Below are 20,481 nucleotides of genomic sequence, written 5' to 3' on the forward strand. Positions count from 1 at the left end.
CCAAAAACGTGAAAAGAAGTGACATGTACTTCTTTGACGCGGGCGTCTTTTTACGCGCCGTCTTTTGACAGCGACGCGTAAAATTACACCTCATCTAAACAGAACATCTTAAAACCCATTGCAAGCAATGGGCAGATGTTTGTAGGCATAATGGAGCCGTCTTTTCAGGCGTAATTCGAGGCGTAAAATGCCCGAATTACGTCTGAAAATAGGCCGTGTGAACTTACCCTTAGAATCACACAGGATCTGTTATGTGTGGATCTTGCTGTGGATTTCATTGAAAAGGGTTAAATCCGCAGTAAACATCTGTAAGGGCATATTCACACTGTGCAGTTTTTTTGGTTCCGTTTTTTAAACCACAACCAGGAGTGGATTCGAAGACAGAAGAAAAGTAGAATCTGCTATATACTAAAATAGCAGACACTTTACTCACCTACCACAAACTTATTTTTAACGCCTATTCTTTTTTTTTTTTTTTGTTTTTTTTTTTTAGAGGAAATAACATTTTTAAAAGGATCAGACATGGTTTAAGCATCTGCCATCATCTCCTGTTTCCCTCCGAAAATACCCAAGCAAAATGTAGGATACGCTACTGAATGGAGCATATTAGAATGCCACCAACATTTCCGTGTGGGCGACAACTCTATATTAGTCTGTCGATACAGTGCAGCCACCCGCAGCCTGCGTCTTCTGTGATAGTATAAAGGGATAGTATATTGTGAACCTCCGCTACAAGTTTGTCGGCGATTCACAGAACGGGCAGAAAAGAAATGAAGGGGAAGCAGCGCTCGTGCAAGTGCCGTGACCCCATCAAAACAGCTGATTGGAAGGGGTATCCAAAATCGGACCCCCACCAATCAGATATTGATATCCTATCCTGAGAATAGGCCATCCATTTCTTATGACTGGAAACCCCTTTAATGGGAATAAGCTGCAATCCCAGGCACAGCAGCTACGGATGTGTACCACGTTGTGCCTTGTGTTGCGGTCCCAGTTAGCTGATTGTTGGGGAGTCCCAGGAGTCGGACCCCCACCGATCTGATATTGATAAGGGCTTTTGCACACGACCATGTGTGCCGCCCGAGTCCCATCCGTGATCCGTGGAAAGATAGGACATGTTCACAGATCGGAGAGTCGGGTTCATTTTCCCAGACCCGATTCACCCACTGAAGTGAATGGGTCTGTGAAAACTATCGGGTGCCACTCAGATGCCATGAAAAACAGCCCGAGTGGCACTCGGTCACGTGCAAGAGGGCTAACCTATCCTAAGCATTTTTTTTTTTATTTTTTTTTTTGAAAGCCCGAGTCGTGCTTTCTATCACCCAAGTGCATAAAAAGTGCAGAGGTGCCACACAAAAAGTGCACAAGGATGCGGTCTATCGCAGCCCTTCTCTTAAAAGAGAGAGGCCCCGCATAACCATTCCCTGACCCTCCAAACCTTAGGCCTAGAGGATCAAGCAGTGGCGTAACTACCGCGGTAGCAGCAGTAGCGGCTGCTACGGGGCCCGGGGCTTGAGGGGGCCCGGTGGCGCCGCTAGCAGCCGTTATGGCTACTACAGCGGTAGCGTCGCTACTGTGGGGCCCGCGACGCCGAGCCTTACACAGGCCATCTCATGCCTGTAGGTGTCGCTAGCACCGGAGGGGGCCCCAGTGCTAGCGGCAGCCAAATACATGAATGGCCGGGCATGTTCCGTGCCTGACCATCCAGTGCCTTACAATGACACTGATTGGCTAGCGGCGCGATGACATCATCGCGCCGCTTCCATGCTTGGAAGGTGCTGATTGGCGGGGCAAGTCATTCTGCCCCGCCAATCAGCGTCATTGGAGGACGCTCGTTCAACTCCTGCAGACATGCTCAGAAGAGAGCATGTCTGCATCGCCAGTGAACAGCGTGGGAACCGGAGAATGTGAGTATGGCAAGTTTTTGTTTTTTTTCCCCTCATAAAAATGTGAATGGCATTATCTATGGGGGGGGGGGGGTCATCTTTATGTGGGCTATTATATATAGGGGGTCTATATGTGGGGCAGTAGCTACAGGGGGGGTCTATATGTGGGGGTGTGGGCCATTATATACAGGGGGAGCTATATGTGAGACACTATATACAGAGGTGGGCTATACGTGGAGCACTAACTATAGGGGAAGCTATATGTAGGGCAGCACGGTGGCTCAGTGGTTAGCACTATTGCCTTGCAGCTCTGGAGTCCATATGTGGGCACTATCTACAGGGGCTTCTATGTAGGTCACTATCTACAGGGGACATGTTGTGTGTTTGTGACAGTTATATTTAGATGTGTTGAGAATTTTAACTTCGTTTTATAGGTGCAGAAATGTTTTAAAAGTGAGAAGCTGTAGACATCTAAACGGAAAACTGCAGAAATGGGTCATGGCCGGGAGAAATCCATCATAGATGTCTGAACCGGAGGGAGAAGAAAAGAACTAGAATCTGAGACGTCACCGGTGAGTCACTTAATGTAAATGTTTATTCTGCCTCTAATCAGTATTGTAGTCACTGTATGATCTGCAGCGAGATGATGGTGATAGGATTTTTTTTGTGAAACCGCATCTCCCAGCATATCCTTACCATTGTTCCGGCCATGCTGGGAGCTGTAGTTTTACGCCGTACAAACTTATACGCAGTGGCGTAACTACCGCTATAGCAGCCGTAGCGACTTCTACAGGGCCTGCAGCATGAGGGGGCCTGTGCCACCCGCCGGCACGGCCCCCTCCCATGGCCGCAGGCTCCGCTAGCAGCCGCTATGGCTGCTACAGCGCGACGCCACTGAAGGGGTTGTTCCTACATAAGACATGTATCCCCTATCCACAGGATAGGGGATACATGTGTGATCGCTGGCAGCGATGAGGAGAACGGGGGACCGAAAGTCCCCCCTAAGTTCTCCATGACAAACCTCGGACTTCCGGGGTCTGTGTCGGCAGCTCCGTAGAAATGAATGGAGCGCCGGTCGCGCTTGTGCGCATGCGTGACCAGCGCTCCTTTCATTTTTATTGAACTGCGCAGACGCCGGAAGTCCGAGGTTAGTCATGGAGAACTTCGGGGGACTTTCAGTCCCCCGTTCTCCTTATCGCTGCCAGTGATCACACATGTATCCCCTATCCTGTGGATAGGGGATGCATGTCTTTTGTAGGACAAACTATAGGACGTTTTTTTTTGGGGGGGGGGGGCTGTATGGCGTTATCTACAGGGGGGGCTGTATGGCGTTATCTACAGGGGGGCTGTATGGCGTTATCTACAGGGGGGCTGTATGGCGTTATCTACAGAGGGAGTCTGTATGGCGTTATCTACAGGGGGGCTGTATGGCGTTATCTGCAGGGGCTGTGTATGGTGCTATCTATAGGGGGGCGCTGTGTGGTGGAATCTATAGGGAGGCACTATCTACAAGGGGGGGGGGGGGGTTGTGTGATACCCAGCAGAGGGGGGGCCCCAGTCAAAAGTTTGCTATGGGGCCCAGTCTTTCCTAGTTACGCCCCTGGGATCAAGGATCGATGGTCCCCCCTCGCCGAAGCTTAGGGAGACCCAAACACACTCCTAGGCTTCTACCTGGGCTGCCACCCCAGTGTCCACCTAGGAGCCTGCATCCTAGTTGCACCTCCCCTCCGAAGAAGGGAGGCCGGGTTGCAGGGGAAAAAGGAACCAGAAGGCCACACATTTTCCCCCTAGACCTCAGGAGGGTCCCAAAAGGGCACCGCATCCCAAAATCCTTGTGACAAACGTGACAAACACACAGTGAAAAACAAAATTAAATAAGTGGATGTGCGCTGTGATACAGCCTGGACATCCGCCAGGTATATAAAAATTCCTCATCTCCCAGCCAGAAGGCCGGGAGAAAAAAGGTGTGTGCTTAGAAGTGTGAAAGAAGAGTGCGTGCAAGTGTGCCTTCACTCAGTGGGATCCCACCCCCAGTGAGTTAGGGCACCCCAGGGTCACCAGCCCTGGGGCACATAGCAACTCGGGCTTTCAAACTACCCGACCTCCTGACCTCGATCCGGCGGTCGCCTGGTCACCTACAAATGGTACCTTTAAACCAAATGCGTACACCAGAGCGATGACCGTTGTGGTTCCCTGCCCTCACCTCGGCGTTCTGTCATCCCCCTACGATGGCCCTAAGCATAGGCCATCAATATGAAATGCCCGGAGAATTGGATTTCATGGGAAGCCAAGTACCCATAAATGGAGTACCCAGAGGAAACCCATGCAAACACGGGGAGAACATACAAACTCTGTGCAGATTTTGCCCTTGGTCGGATTGGAAACCAGCAAGGCCAAAGTGAAAACCACTAAACCACCGTGCCACAGCCTTTTATAACGTCTTAAATGTGTGTGTTTGGGAAAGGGAAATTAGATTGTAAGCCCCATTGGGGACACAGATTTCTGTACAGTGGGTAAAAGGTTGTTTTGGTTTTTTTTCCAATTACTTCTGGCAATTTTTGGCCGTGTAAATTGGTAAATATTTGTAATGCTACTGGCCAAATTGTGCGCCGGACACCGGTTTATAGTGCAACGCCAATGTCGCTGTCGTTCTCATCTCCTGCCAGCGGGGGTGATACTGTTACTGTACAATTGCCCGAAATCCCTTCTGTATAGGAACTTTGCAGGAGAGACTTTGTGGGGCACTTATAAAAACTAGTGCAAGGAAAAAGAGCAGTTGCCCATAGCAACCAATCAAATGTCTTCTTTCATTTTCAAGAGTCTCTGAAAAATGAGAGCTGGAATATGATTGGTTGTCATAGGCAACCACTCTACTTTTCCTTTGCATTAGTTTTGATAAATTTGCCCCTCTGCCATTACAACAGTACCACATCTAGTGGCATAGGAGTCCGCCAGCAACACCGGGATTTGCCTTGTAGGACGTGACCACAGCTTAGGAAATTGAGTTTTTTCTATGTGACACACTGATGTATGACTAGTGTGAATGATTTATTGCTGTCTGTCACCCGTTCCTATAACAACTACATCAACTGCTCCGCCCTTATCACGTGGTGGGCAGCGCGCCACGTATTGGACGCCGGGAGTTGTAGTTTTCTGGGTCGGTCTCCATTACAGGGCGGCGCTGTTTCTGGGCGGGGCCGTCCTGACCTGGAAGTGACGCGCTCTCTCTCCGCTGTGTTTGGGTTGTGACAGGAGAGGAGGCCGCGCTTGTGTGTGTTCTGCTGTCTCCGGGTGACACAGGTAGGTGACGGGTGACACCTGTGGGAAGGAGGTGCCGGGCTGGCTATGGCAGAGGGGCGACAGGTGACTGACGTGAGGATAATGGGGGAGATGGCGCTGTCACACATGATGAGAGTGCTGTCAGGGAGGAGGTTCTTACTGGAGCTGATGATTGACGGGTCACTGATGCCAGGTCCATGCCCAATGTGTAGAAATGAAAAATATATATTACTGAGGGCACTGGAGATGGTCACATGACTTACCACGTTAGGCTAAGTTCACACCTAGCGTTAACACTGCAGGATTTCTGTGTGGATTTGTTGCGGGAAAAAACCCTGAGGCTTCATGCACATGTTGCAAAATTTTGGTGCAAAAAAAATAAAAATAAAATCTGCATGAAAACCGCAGGTCAAATCTAAATCCTAATATTGCATTTTTTTTAAAAGCGTTTTTGGGTTGAGGTTTTCCCATTTTGATGTGGATTTTATTCTGCGGATTTTGGTTTGTGTTTTTAAAAAAAAAAAAAAAAAAAAAAGCGCGAGATAAAGTGACGTGATGCAGATTGTAAAATACTCCACGCAGGTCAACTTACGTGTGGAATAATTTTACAACGTGTAGCCGGGATTACTTGTGGACGCGTTTTTACCACAATTTGGCGTGATTTTCAATACGGTTGCGTTAAAAAATGCACAAAATCGCTTTTTTCAGCAGCATTTTAAACAACCCCTCAACCGCAACGTCTGAATGGACCGTCATTTGCTAGACAATCCTTTCCTACAGGCTCCTGAGATGAAAGTCCTGTGCTGATTAATATGTATTATCTGGGTTTTTACATAGGACTGCAGGTAAACCTTCCAACTTACATTACTCTGGCTTCGTTCACATCTGCGTTGGGACGGGTTCCGTCGGACCTTTCTATGAACGGAATCCAAACTGAAACCAGAGGTTTCCATTTCCATCACCATTGATTTCAATGGCGACAGATCCGGTGCAAATTTTTTCTTTCCGTCTCCGTTGTGTAAGGGTTCCGTCGTTTTGATGGAATGAATAGCGCAGTTGACTACGGAATTAATTGTCAAAATTACGTAACCCTTGCACAACGGAGACGGAAAGAAAACATTTGCACCGGATCTGTCGCCATTGAAATGAATGGTGATGGAAACGGAAACCTCTGGTTTCCGTTCAGATTCCGTTCATGGGTCGCCCTGACAGAAAGCTCAGACGGAACCCATGAACGGAGTCTCGACGCAGATGTGAACGAAGCCTAAGTAAGTTATCAGGATGCACCAATATTGTGGGCTCAGTGAAGTTGAGCTCTCCTACATCTGTAGTAATGTCATTTGTGATGCATATTTGGTTAGAAAGGGGAAATCCGTAAAGATTTGTGATATGGAGACGACGACGACGGAGGAAGTGAATGTGGTTTATAATTTATGCACCAAATGTTGTACAGAATTGAGATTCTGAAATGTCAAACAATAATAATGTGAAAATACCGGTCACTACACCCAAATGTATTCAACGTTACTTGTTGGGGTCCATACGACTGCACTGGGCGTGCTGGGTGTGATTATAGCGGTAATATACGTTTATAAAAAAAAAGGGTATGGCTTTCTTTTTTTTCTTTTTTTTTTTCCAGACCTAGCGCCACTCTTGTCTGTGGGCAGTGTCTGGTATTGCAGCACAACTCCATTCACTTGAATGCTGCAGTACCAGACACAGCCCATGAACAAGTGTGGGGCTATTTCGGGGGGGAAAAAAAACCTCCTTTTTTGCTAATCCCAAACAACCTTTGTCTACATAGCTGTCTTTGGGATGTATTCACATGGTGCAGTTTTGCCGTGTGGCTGAATACCGCACTGCAAAAATGCATGTTCTTCTACCACGATTTACTGTGGTTTTGCAGCGCGATTTTTATCCGCACGGCAAAGAAAAAGGCGACACCGCACCGTATGAATACACTTTTAGGGTCTGTGTTCCCATTGCGTACACCCCCCCCCCCCTAAAGCTAGATTTGGTCTCTGCAGACGAATATCCTTCTTAAGGCCGTGCTCACACAGTTTTTTGCAGGCAGAAAAATCTGCCTCAAAATTCCGTCTGGAATTTTGAGGCAGATTTTGACCTGCCTGCACGCCATTTGCCGCGTTTTTTGTCAATCGGAGGTCAGAGACAGAAACGCCTGAAGGGCTTGTCGCTTCTTTTTCCCGCAATCATTTTTTTCTGTTCGTGGGAAAAAAAAACGCCTTTACCTCCCATTAAAATCAATGGGAGGCAATTTCGCCCATTTTTTGCCGTGGTTTTCGCGGCAAAAATTGCTGCAAAAAAACTCATTGTGAACAGGGACTAAAGGAATGTTTGTTTTGTCACCTCTCCTGACATGTCTGTTTTTACTAAATAATTCCTTTCCCTATAAAATAACATTTCTGGAGCATCTTTCCTTAGAACTTTGCGTTGTGTAGTTCCTCTATTATTCCTCCTGGAAATGTATGAATAAAATTGGCAATTAGGTGATACTATTCCTCTTGTCAATGGGGCGTGTCCCTGCACAGTCTCACTCTGTCCAATCGGTGTCAGACTGTGTAGGGAGATCCCTTTTGACATTCCTACATTTCTAGGAGGAATAACAGAGGAACATGGCAACGCAGAATACAGATGACCCAGATGATTTCTTGGGGAATACAATTATTTACTAAAACAGTTGTCAGGAGAGGTGTTTCAATTTCAGAAAATAAATGTTATTCTTTGTCTAATGAAACATATTTTTACAATTTTCCAATATTCTTTCTGTATCAATTCCTCACGGTTTTCAAGATCTCTGCTTGCTGTCCTTTAATAGGAACCTTCATTGTTTCCCTTTAGAAGGATAAAAACATTATATATGTGCTGGTTATGTGAGATACGCAGGTGAGGACTGAGATGACAGAGCTCTGATAAACGTACTGTAAAGGGGCTTTCACGCAGGGGGGGGGGGGGGTGTAATCTCCAGAATGATGGTCCATACGAATATTCGTTCCCGATCATTGCCAAATGTAAATGTCAGGAGATAGAACTATGATCACTTCTTTATGATGACATAAAAATCCTCGTTTGTCGGCAGCGCAACCCCTCGGAAAACAGGACGTGCTGCCGACAATAATGGAAACTGTATGGGGGGGGGGGCACGAATGATCGTCCGAATCATCAGTCTTAAAGGTGTTGTCACAGAATGGCCATTAGGGGATAATTATCTGATCACTGGGACCCACACCAATCATAACTACGGGAGTCCTGAACCTCTTGTTCCCCCTCACTGCACCGCCTGCAGTGAGGAGGAGTTTGAATGGAGCATGCGCCCCCAATCCATTCAATGTCTATGGGACTGACGGAAACAGCGATGCATTGTACTTGGCTGTTTCCGTCATTCCCATGCTCGACAGGGGGTTCGGGATCCCATTCTCGCAATTGGTGGTGGTCCCAGCGATCAGACAGTTATCGCCTATCCTGTGCATAAGTGATTGTCTATTCTAGGAATACCCCTTTAAAAAAAAAACTCACGATGATGGCATCGACATCGTAGATCAGCTGCCAGTGTAAAAGGATCCTAACTATAATCAGTCCTGCACCTATGTGTCCAGCACATGACCAGGGCAGATTTTTATTCCTTGGAAAAATCTAATTATGGACAGCAAACAGAGATCTTGAAAACTGTGTCAAGTTGGGTACAGAAAGTATATTAAAAAATAGTTTAAAGGGTAACTAAACTTTTAAAAAATGTTTGACATGTCATAGTGACACATCTGAAGTATTGATCGGTGGAGGTCTGAGCACTGAGACCCCCACTGATCGATAAAACGAAGCGGCAGAAGCATTCGTGTGAGCGCTGAGCCGCTTAGTTTCTCATCGGCTTTCCTCAGAGCGGTGTACGGGCTCAATAGAAAGTCTGAATCCGTACACCGCTCGCTTGGCTTTCCGAGGAAAGACTATCATAAACAAAGCGGCACAACGCTCGCTCGAACGCTTCATTTTAGGGATCGGTGGGGGTCTCCGTGCTCAGACCCCCACCGATCAAGACTTCTGACGTGTCAAAAGTTTTTTTTAAGTTTAGTTCCCCTTTAAGCTTTCATTCTAAAATGAATAACCTTTTTATTTGCTGAAACCAGAAAACCCCTCTAATAAATCTCTACTTCTAATTTTGGCGCAGTTCATGAACAGCTGTAAATCCGTTGCCGCTTCCACAAAGTACACCCCAATGTGATCTGCTTGTCTCCATTTTCAGATGGACCAGTCCTCTCAGTCCTACATGCTTGCCAACATCACCCACTTGCACTCAGAACAGCTCCTGCAGGGCCTGAACCTCCTCCGCCAGCACCACGAGCTCTGCGACATTGTCCTCCAGGTGGGCGATGTCAAGATACACGCCCATAAAGTGGTCCTCGCCAGCATCAGCCCTTACTTCAAAGCCATGTTTACAGGAAACCTTTCGGAGAAAGAGAATACGCAGGTGGAGTTCCAATGCGTCGACGAGGCCGCCCTCCAGGCCATCATAGAGTATGCCTACACCGGAACCGTCTTCATCTCCCAGGAAACGGTGGAGTCCCTTCTTCCAGCTGCAAACCTCCTGCAGATCAAGCTCGTCCTGAAGGAGTGCTGTGCATTCTTGGAGAGCCAGCTTGACGTGGGCAATTGCATTGGGATCTCCCGCTTCGCCGAGACTTACGGTTGCCATGAACTCTACCTAGCCGCCAACAAGTTTATTTGCCAGAACTTTGAGGACGTTTGTCAGACGGAAGAATTTTTTGAGCTGACGAATTCCGAGTTACACGAGATCGTTTCCAATGACTGTTTGAATGTTGTGAATGAGGAGAGTGTGTTTTACGCCCTCGAGGCCTGGATCAAGTACGACGTGCAGGAGCGGCAGACGTTCCTCTCTCAGTTGTTGCACTGCGTCCGGCTGCCGTTGCTGAGTGTCAAGTTTCTTACCCGGCTCTACGAAGCGAATCACCTTATACGCGATGACCACACATGTAAACACTTACTGAACGAAGCTCTGAAATACCATTTTATGCCTGAACATAGACTCTCCCATCAGACGGTGCTAAGGACACAGCCGCGCTGCGCACCCAAAGTGCTATGTGCGGTGGGAGGGAAAGCCGGACTGTTCAATTGCCTGGAAAGGTACGTGCATGGGTGTCCCATCATTTACAGGAAAGGTCCACCATCCCAACTTATTTACCAGTACATCGTCAATGAAAAATAAAGCCACTTTGCAATTAGTCTTAATTAAAAATGTCTTATTGTTTTGAGTCTACAGCTCCTGTGGAGGTGTGTATCCATGGTAACAGACTACAAACTTACCCTGTGTAGTCTGATTCTGTAGTCACTAAATGTATGTAGGGAAGAGGTTCAGATGGAAGAGATTATGATCGCAGGATCTGACAACACAGGGTATGTTTGTAGTCTGTTTCCACGGAAACACATAGGTCTGCATGGGAGATATTTACACAAAACGATGGGAGATTTTTCAGGAATACTATTTGAAAAGTTTCTTCATCTTTCATTTTAGATTCATTGGAAGAATGAAATTATTTTTTTTTTTGAAGGGGAGTTCCACCTATATTTAGAGGTTTCCAAGTTATGGAAATCTGTGATTAGTGCCATTAGGGGTCTTGGTGCATTACCAAGATCTGTGATCTCTTCCCAAGAATCTGTTGGGGGTCTCATTCTGAATGATGCTTCTATGACCACTAAGTTGTTTGGTCTGCAGTTTCCTTTGCCAAATATATTGAACAATATCTTAAATGATAACCTGTCACCTCTCCTTACACTGTTTTTAGTAGAATTTTGTATTCCCCCATGAAGTAACAATTTTGGAAAGTTTTTTCTTAGAACTCTACGTTCTGCTGTTCCTCTGTTGTTCCTCCTATAAATGTATGAATAAATTGACAACTGGGTGTTAGCAGTCTGACCATGTCCACAGTGCTGTCCGTCTCAGACTGTGTAGGGACACACCCCTTTGACAAGGGGAATGGTAACACACGGTTGTCAATTTATTAATACACTTCCAGGAGGAATAACGGAGGAATGGCACATTGCTGAGTTCTAAGATCTATTTTTTTTTTCTACAATTGTTAGGTGACACGTCCTCTTTATGTGCAGGTTCTCTTTAAAAATTACTAAAAATAAACAAGACACACTTTATGTGCCAGAACGGAGAGTCTCTCTGGCGGACCGGACGCGTCCATGCATTACAGAGTCGGCCATGCATTTGAATGCTACATTCCCCCTGCAGCGGCCACTGTAAGGAAATATATATCTGGACGCAGCTTTACCCCGGGATAACAACTGATCTCTGGGGTTTCAGAAGCCGGACCCCGTTTAAAACTGGGAATTTAGATCACCCGTTGTAATACTGATGACCTGGTATTGGCGGGTTAAAGTCATTCCACATTTAACCAGAACCCTAGTCATGTCTTAAAATAAACAGCATGTGATAAGTTACCGGAGATGTCCATACTGCAACATGATATTTCAGATCCCCTCCCCCCAAAATATGACTTTCCATAAAGAAGAACCCTGCTGTCGTTAATAAGGAATAATGGATGGCATTTGTCATGGTGTTTATTGGGGTTATCCGGTAAATGTGTCACATGGCGGCCTTTCAAGTTGCACTTTTTAATATGTTGGGGTAACGCTCTGTTATTTTTTTTCCAGCATGGAGATGTATTTTCCCCAAGACGATTCGTGGATCGGCCTGGCCCCTCTTGGGTCCCCTCGCTATGAATTTGGACTGTGTACTCTTGACCAGAAAGTGTATGTTGTCGGGGGCATTGCCACCCACGTGAGACAGGGCATCAACTACAGGAAGCATGAGAGTTCGGTGGAGTGCTGGGACCCCGTGACCAACACATGGACGTCGGTGCTGAGAATGAATGAGTGTCGGAGCACCCTTGGTGCGGTGGTCTTAGCAGGAGAACTTTACGCCCTGGGCGGATACGATGGACAGTCCTGTTTACAATCTGTCGAAAAATATATACCGAAGGCTAAAGAATGGCACCCGGTCGCTCCCATGATTAAAACAAGAAGTTGCTTCGCAGGTGCCGTCCTGGATGGTATGATCTATGCTATAGGTGGCTATGGGCCCGCTCACATGAACAGGTATTTTATATGTTTACGCCGTGTTAGCAATATCCACATTTCAATCCTCTTGGTAATAAACAACAAGGGATGTGATTATCGGTCTATAAATACATGGTTGTTAGGGGAACAACCTGTATGTGAAGAGACACCTGAAAGGACTAACACTAAAGAAGTCTATGTAGTGTTAATACAAATGCAAGTGAAGGGGTCCCTACAGATTACAAAAAAAGGGGTCTGCTTTTGCAGAACAAGAACAGCGCCACTATTATCCATGGGCTGTGTCTGGTAGTGCAGATCGGCTACATATGTGATCAGGGTTGAGCTGCAGTACCAGTTGCAGCCAATGGACAAGAGTGGCGCTGTTTTTGGGGGACAAAATAAAAATTATTTTCAGCCAAGTACTCATGAGCGTAAAGGGTCATTCCCATCGTATAAAGTGATGGCGTATCGTTAGGATATGCCATTAATTCATGATCGTGGGGACCCCCCCCACAGATCCTGAGAAGGAAAGGGCCGCAGCGCTGCTTTAGCACTCTGTACCATTTTGTTTTCCCTGCACAGCGGTGCCCTGGTCGTCTGGCTGTACAGGGAGCTGCAGCTGGCCCCATTCACTCGTCCACTTAGAAAGGGAAGGGGCCACAGCTTTGCTGTGTGGTCACTTCCTTTTCTAGCAGTATGCCATCACATTATAACATGGGAATAACCCTTTAAGGAGGGGCTGTCCGTTCTCCTGACATGTCTGTTTTAGTAAAAAATTGCTGTCGTCATGGAAAAACTATTCTGGAAGATCTTATTTTATTTTATCTATTCTGTTCCTCTGTTATTCCTTCTGGAAATGTATTAATCATTGCCATTCCCCTTGCCAGTGGGGTATGTACCTACAGTCTGACTGTCCAATCAGTGCTGACTGTGTAGAGACACACCCTTTTGACACGGTAAAGCCCAGATGTCTATTTATTAATTTCCAGGAGGAATAACAGAGGAACAGAGTTATAAGAAAAGATCCAGTATTGTTGTTTTTTGGGGATTACAAGTATTTACATGTTCAGAGAGTCAACACGTCCTATTTAAAGCAAACCATGGACAGGATGGATGATACAGACAGACTCGTCCATTGTATTGGTCATGTCCTTTCGTCCAAAAGATCAAGTACTGACCGACAGTCTATTCATAAATTCATCCTCTACCTTTAATCTCTATAATCTAATGTTTATGCTACGAATGGCCAAGCAGAAGAATTGAGAAGCATTAAAGGCGTTGTCCAGGTCGGGGGCTGTATTTCATACTGATCAGGATAGGTCATCAGTATATGATCGGTGGGGGTCCGACACCTTGATCCCACACCGATCAGTTGTGCTGGAAGTTATGCAGTGGTCCTTGTCGGAAGCAGATGGTTCCGTACACTGTATAGCGGCCGTGCTGCACCTCTGCTCCTATGCACTTGAGCACGAGCAGTCCTGCAGCACGGCCGCTATTCTGTGGCCGGAGCCATCATCGCCCGGAGGCAGCTGAAACAGCTGATCGGTTTGGGGCCCGGATAACAGACCCCCACCGATCATTTACTAATGACCTATCCTCTGGATGATAGGTCATCAGTATAGAAAACACCACCAACCTGGACAACTCCTATAACTTTGTCTTTGTTACTTTTCCCTAGTGTGGAGCGATACGACCCGGCTAAAGATTCCTGGGAGATGGTGGCTCCAATGGGGGATAAGAGGATTAATTTTGGAGTGAGCGTTATGCTGGGATTTATATTTGTAGTGGGGGGGCACAACGGAGTGTCCCACTTATCGAGCATCGAGAGGTATGACCCCCATCAAAATCAATGGACAGTCTGTAGACCGATGACAGAACCCAGGACAGGTGAGAAAAATGGAGTATTAACCGTATACATGAATAATTTACATCTCTGCCCAGTGTCCTCCTTTAAATGTTTTATCAGCCGTCCTTCTAAATTATTCAGGCGTTTGTGAAAACCTAGTAGATTATCCTGTTCTTAGGAGCATATATATATATATATATAACAGGGACACAACCCTAGAGGGAGAAGTGAGGGATTCTTAAAGCGGTTGTACAGGATTAGAAAAACATGGCTGCTTTCTTCCAGAAACTGCACCACGCCGGTCCGCAGGTTGTGTGTGGTATTGCAGCTAAGCTGTATATACTTCAATGGAGCTGAGCTGCAATACCAGGCACAATCCATGTACGTAGGTGGCGCTGTTTCTAGAAGAAAGCAGCCATGTTTAATCCCTCTAAGGAACTTACTTAGGAAATTTGCTACATTGACCACAGTATTTATTCCCACGTCTTACTACACACTAATGTTTGACAATTGGGCCTCACATGAGTTAATATACATTGTTTTGTGTTTTCACAATTTTCAAGATCTCTACTTGCTGTCAACAAAATTAACTTTGTTTACATTTAGAGATTTGTTGAACTAGCACGGGTGCATGGCTCGTTACAAGAGCGCTTTATTACACTGTACCGAGCCCTGCACCTGATCAGTTGGACATGATCATGAGGGGTTTTCAGGCTCTAGATGAAATGAAGACTTTTTTCCATTCACTGACAGCAAGCAAAATACTTCAACATGGTGAAAAACTGAATTACAAAGTATAATAACATTGTTTGAAAGCCCTTTAAACGTGGCTCTCTACATCAGTAGAGTTTTTGTGGCTCATCTCGGGCCCTGATCTCTGTGGACCATGGCTACGGGGGGCTGTATGGTTTTGTTTTTACGTGAAGCGCCTCCGCAGACAAGTAATATGTACTTTATGGACATGTTCCTCATCTTTGGACATGCTGCATAGGTCCCAGGGACTGAATTGAGACACGTAAAACGTGCACAGGACAAGCTATTACATAGCAAGTGCATGATTAACCCCTTAATGATCACGCTTTTTTTTTTTTCTGTTTGTCGCATTCCAAGAGTTACAACTTTTCTATTTCTCCGTCGACATAGCTGTATGAGGGTTTGTTTTTTGCAGAAAGAGTTAAATTTTTCAAAGGCATCATTTTTGGGTACATATAATATATTGATTATCTTTTTTTGGGGGGAGGGAATTGAATGAACAAATAAAGCGTTATCCCAGCATGGTTTTTAGCGTTTCAAATTTACGCCGTTCACTATGCAGCATAAATAACATTAAACCTTTATTCTATGGGTCAATACGAATATGGGTGCCGAATGCCCCCCTCCCTCTCGCAATTGACCGCGGCATTCGAGGGGGTTAAATGGCTGGCCGTTGCAGCTGGAGCCTGGCTGTCAAAGTCGGTCTCCCGCGGTGATCATGCAAGCACGGCCGTGGTGCCCGGAGGATCACCGTCTTATACATGCATGTCAGAGTGAAGGAAGGGGACCCTACCTGTGACGTTCATGTACGTGATCATGCGGAAAGGGGTTAAGATCAACCATGGACCCTATTAGCGCATATGAATGTAGTGGGTGACTCCGTTTAGTAGCCTGAGTGGATAGCCACCGCATAGTGTCCTTTACTCTGACATACCCAGGGGGGAGGCCCTGCGATCAGCTCATTATTGGGTCACACCTCTTACTTTAAAAGCTGTTCTCCAAACTACACAACCCCTTTAAGTGTTACCAGCCCCCCCCCCCCCCCCATCCAGGAGACAGGGCGATGAAGCCATTACTATTTTTTTCTCTCTTTCTCATGCAGGAGTCGGAGCAGCGGTGATTGACAACTACCTCTATGTGGTTGGGGGTCACTCAGGGTCATCCTATCTCAACACGGTACAGAAATATGACCCTATTTCGGACACATGGCTGGACTCGGCCGGCATGGCATATTCGCGATGTAACTTTGGTCTGACAGCCCTTTGATGAACATAAGCACATTGTGTAATAATGTATTCCTGCATGAGCGGATGTCCGAGGCCTCGTTTCCAGGAAAATGAACTACGAAGACGTGGAGATCCAGGGGAGATGATCTACCTGCCTGGTGAATCCGTGCGGCACATGCTCACGGTTTTATAGCCAGTAAATTTCCCTAAACTAGACTACGCTCCAAAGTACCCATCAACCATTTCAGTTGTAGCGTGTGGGAAGAAGTCGCTGTGTATCGCAGATCTTGAAGTTTATAAGTTTACATTGAGTACAAGTCTCGGTGCTCTTTCTCTTTAATACACATTTCCTCCTAAAATTTAAAATGGCAGTATATTTAAAGGGAATGTCCTTCCTTATAAAAAATTGTTGCAGATTAATTTATTAATATATCTTTATAGTAGTTGGAGCTCTGTTTTTCTGATACAGAGCTCCAAATCTCCTGCATAGAAATAAAGGATAGACTTCATTCTGCCTGGAGCCACCACTAGAGGGAGCTTAGGAGCTAGCGAATACTGTTTCTACATTAAACTCAATAAGAAAACTGTATGCAGAAAGCTCATTAGCTCCCCCTAGCGGCGAATACAGTCAGAATTTTATTATTTAAAGAGGCTCTGTCACCAGATTTTGCAACCCCTATCTGCTATTGCAGCAGATAGGCGCTGCAATGTAGAGAACAGTAACGGTTTTATTTTTAAAAAACGAGCATTTTTGGCCAAGTTATGACCATTTTTGTAATTATGCAAATGAGGCTTGCAAAAGTCCAAGTGGGTGTGTTTAAAAGTAAAAGTCCAAGTGGGCGTGTATTATGTGCGTACATCGGGGCGTTTTTAATACTTTTACTAGCTGGGCGCTGTGAAGAGAAGTATCAGCCACTTCTCTTCAGAACGCCCAGCTTCTGGCAGTGCAGATCTGTGACGTCACTCACAGGTCCTGCATCGTGACGGCCACATCGGCAGCAGAGGCTACAGTTGATTCTGCAGCAGCATCAGCGTTTGCAGGTAAGATCGACTTACCTGCAAACGCTGATGCTGCTGCAGAATCAACTGTAGCCTCTGGTGCCGATGTGGCCGTCACGATGCAGGACCTGTGAGTGACGTCACAGATCTGCACTGTCACAAGCTGGGCGTTCTGAAGAGAAGTGGATGATACTTCTCGTCAGAGTGCCCAGCTAGTAAAAGTATTAAAAACGCCCCGATGTACGCACATAATACACGCCCACTTGGACTTTTACTTTTAAACACGCCCAGTTGTACTTTTGCAAGCCTCATTTGCATAACTACAAAAATGGTCATAACTTGGCCAAAAATGCTCGTTTTTTTAAAATAAAAACGTTACTGTAATCTACATTGCAGCGCCGATCTGCTGCAATAGCAGATAGGGGTTGCAAAATCTGGTGACAGAGCCTCTTTAAGTGGAGCTGCTATCGCTATAAAGAAATGAATCCGCACAGAATTCTGGATCTATAAGGAAGGACGTTCACATTTAAGTTCCTGAGTCGTGATTTTCGATCCAGTAATTGAAAGTTATTTTTATCCCTTCCTTCGTTATATCTGTAAAAATTGGGTGACCACTAATTTGGCTCCCATTACACTTCCCATAGGCTCATAGCTAAGCTTTCCTGAAGGCTGAAGGTAAATGTTCACAGGACGGGATTGCACGTGGAAAATCCGCAGCGAGATACAGCAGCGGCCAAGTTGATGACCTTTTTATTAAATGTTTTTTGGACGCTGTGTAATTTTTATGCGTGGAAATTAACCTGCGGTGCAGATTTTTTAAGTCCCCATCATGTCAATTTATGTTGCGGATTTGTTGTAGATTTGAAGTTCTGCAATGACGTCCACTGTCGCTGCTTTGAAACCCATGGGGGCAGATTTACTAATACTATGTGAGTTTTAGACAGCGTAAACTTAGATAAGGCAGTCAGAAAATGCGCTAAATTTATCATAGTGGTGCGCGTTGTATGATAAATTTGGCGCATCTTGCTAGACACTTTTCCTTATAACGCCTGTTCGTTGGCTTCGTTTACGCCAGGTCTTTGTGCCAAAATTTTGGCACATTTTTGGTGCCCATTGTCACACTTTAAGCCGCACCTCTTTCCAGTAGAACACGCCTCTTTCCAGATAAGCCACACCCCTCGTGAAGCATACAAAAAAAAAACTCTAATATCGGTAAAGTGGCGCACGACATGTACTCCAGATTTCAATAGTAAATCTGGCGCATTTAAAAAAAAAAATTATTTTCAAAATCTACAGCGGCAAAACTGCACCATATTTTTCGTGGCTTTTCTGCGCAAATTCGGCAAATCTGTCCCATGTGCATTAACCTGATCTCTACCTAGTTATGCAGCAGTATTAGGGCCTGTTCACATCTGCTTTCCTGGTTTCGCTAACAACAAGAATACCGGAAGCTCGGAATCCGTTGCATGACAGAAACCAACGCCGCCAGACAGAACCCACTGACATTAATGGGGTCCATCCAGTCTCCATCATTTTGCTGGACATAATAGTGCGGCACGCTGCGCTACTTTGTCCGGCAAAAACAACGGAATCTGTGAGGAAAGTCCCACCGACGCAGATGTGAACAGCCCCTAACTAAGTAGATTGGAAACTCACCAGTCTGGGAGAACTGGTTGACGTGGGGAGCTGCAATGGCGGCCATATTGGTTGTCACCTGAAACGGATCTAACTAAAGGAACGCATAATTTCTTCATCTCCGCAGAGACTGGGCAAGGACCCCAGAATTTCTAGTTACTGCTTTAATTTTAGGAGGAAATGTTCTATAGCAGATGTATCAGCCTTTCTGTGTCTTGACATGAACATTTTGGATCTGTCCTGTCAAGATATGGAAGGACTCCTATGCGTCTGAGTGTTCAGACCGTTCTTCAACGTCCGGACTATATAATGTCCTGCAGTGCTATCCTCTATATGTACGTATATATTTGATAAAATGGATTTCTTATAGAGAGTCATGAAATAATTATGCATGGCAAACCATGTGTTCATCATGCAGTTTATTCTGGAAATATTTACCCGTACTATTACTAAATATCTATCTGTCTTCCCCCCCCCCCCAGTCTGTTTCCTCTTGCATTATAGGTCAAAGGGATGCAACGCAATTCATGGGGTAGAGTCGAGGGGAAATACATTGGTTGCTTGTGCAGTAGCTTAAAGCGCTTGTGGAAGAATTCTTTGTTGGACAGGTTTGCTATACGTGGAATGCTAGAGTAAGACTAGAGCTCCACTGCCACTTCAAGGGTTACCTTAAGGGTATGTGCACACACAAAATAAAAAACGTCTCAAAATACGCAGCGGTTTTCAAGGGAAAAAGACTCCTGATTTTCAGACGTTTTTTAAATCCGTCGCGTTTTTCACTGCCGTTTTTGGAGCGGTTGTTCTATAGAGTCTATCAAAAACGCCTGAAGAAGTGACATGCACTTCTTTTTCGCGGCCATTTTTTTACACGGCCGTTCTGAAAAACGGCCGCATAGAAAACGTTCCGTCGGAAGAGAACGCCGTTTTTCCCATTGAAATCAATGGGCAGATGTTTGGAGGCGTTCTGCTTCCGATTTTTCTGCCATTTTTCGGGACGTTTACGGCCCGAAAAACGGCTGAAAACACTCCATGCGAACATACCTTTACCGACACATGTTAAAGGGTAACTAAACTTTTGGCATGTGAGAAGTTTTGATCGGTGGAGGTCCGAGCACTTAGACCCCCAGCGATTGCTAAAACAAAGCGTCAGAAGCGATTGGGTGAGCGCTGTACCGCATCGCTGCTGATCGATGAGTGCTTCTGCCGCTTTTGTTTTTGGTCTCGGTGCTCAGACCCCCACCGACTCAAATCCCATGACATGTCAAATTTTTAAAAAAAGTTTAAGTTACAATTTAAAGTTTCCTATAAGAGGAAAAAGTTGCAGGCAAACGTCCTGTGCAACTTTTTCACCCACAGGGAAATATTGGGTTTGCATGATGGCGCAAAAGCTCTTAATTTTTACCGAAACTAGAGGTGGCTCCGGAGCCCTGGCCTAATGCAAAGAGACGGTAAAACTGAAGCCCATAGGTGACCATAGACGTTAGGTGAAAGAAAGTTTTACAAAACTGTTTTGACTGACTCAGGTGAGGCTGTAGCGGGACATATCTGCAGAAAAAGACTGGAGTTTTTGGTTTTTGGCGTCGACTCTCTTTTTTTTGGCTATAGGCTAATTATGACGCTAGCCCATGTTTATGTATATTTTTTTTATAGTGATCCCTTCAATCTAATAATCCAGCACAGAACTGCAATAAACGCGTTATCCTATTAGGAAACTTCTGATTCTCGTAGCACGTTTTGTGTTAGGCTGCTTTCAGATGGGTGT

General features: G+C 45.6%; 1 protein-coding gene across 1 annotated transcript; it reads left to right on the top strand.

The window, feature by feature from the left end:
* Positions 1-5,028: 5,028 nt before the first annotated feature.
* KLHL28 (kelch like family member 28) lies at positions 5,029-16,757 on the top strand. Its single transcript, XM_075845022.1, has 5 exons — positions 5,029-5,186; positions 9,421-10,319; positions 11,856-12,299; positions 13,939-14,147; positions 15,962-16,757. The coding sequence occupies exons 2-5, from the start codon at positions 9,421-9,423 to the stop codon at positions 16,123-16,125; spliced, it is 1,716 nt and encodes a 571-aa protein (XP_075701137.1). The 5' UTR covers positions 5,029-5,186; the 3' UTR covers positions 16,126-16,757.
* Positions 16,758-20,481: the final 3,724 nt, after the last annotated feature.

The sequence above is a fragment of the Rhinoderma darwinii genome, chromosome 12 (genome assembly GCF_050947455.1).
Source record: "Rhinoderma darwinii isolate aRhiDar2 chromosome 12, aRhiDar2.hap1, whole genome shotgun sequence".
NCBI lineage: Eukaryota > Metazoa > Chordata > Amphibia > Anura > Rhinodermatidae > Rhinoderma > Rhinoderma darwinii.

Excerpts from the sequence above, each read along its gene's own strand:
- KLHL28 (XM_075845022.1), top strand. The coding sequence starts at position 9,421 with ATGGACCAGTCCTCTCAGTCCTACATGCTTGCCAACATCACCCACTTG. Across the intron at positions 10,320-11,855 it reads CTGTTCAATTGCCTGGAAAG|CATGGAGATGTATTTTCCCC; the intron begins GTACGTGCATGG and ends TTTTTTTTCCAG. Across the intron at positions 14,148-15,961 it reads GATGACAGAACCCAGGACAG|GAGTCGGAGCAGCGGTGATT; the intron begins GTGAGAAAAATG and ends TTTCTCATGCAG.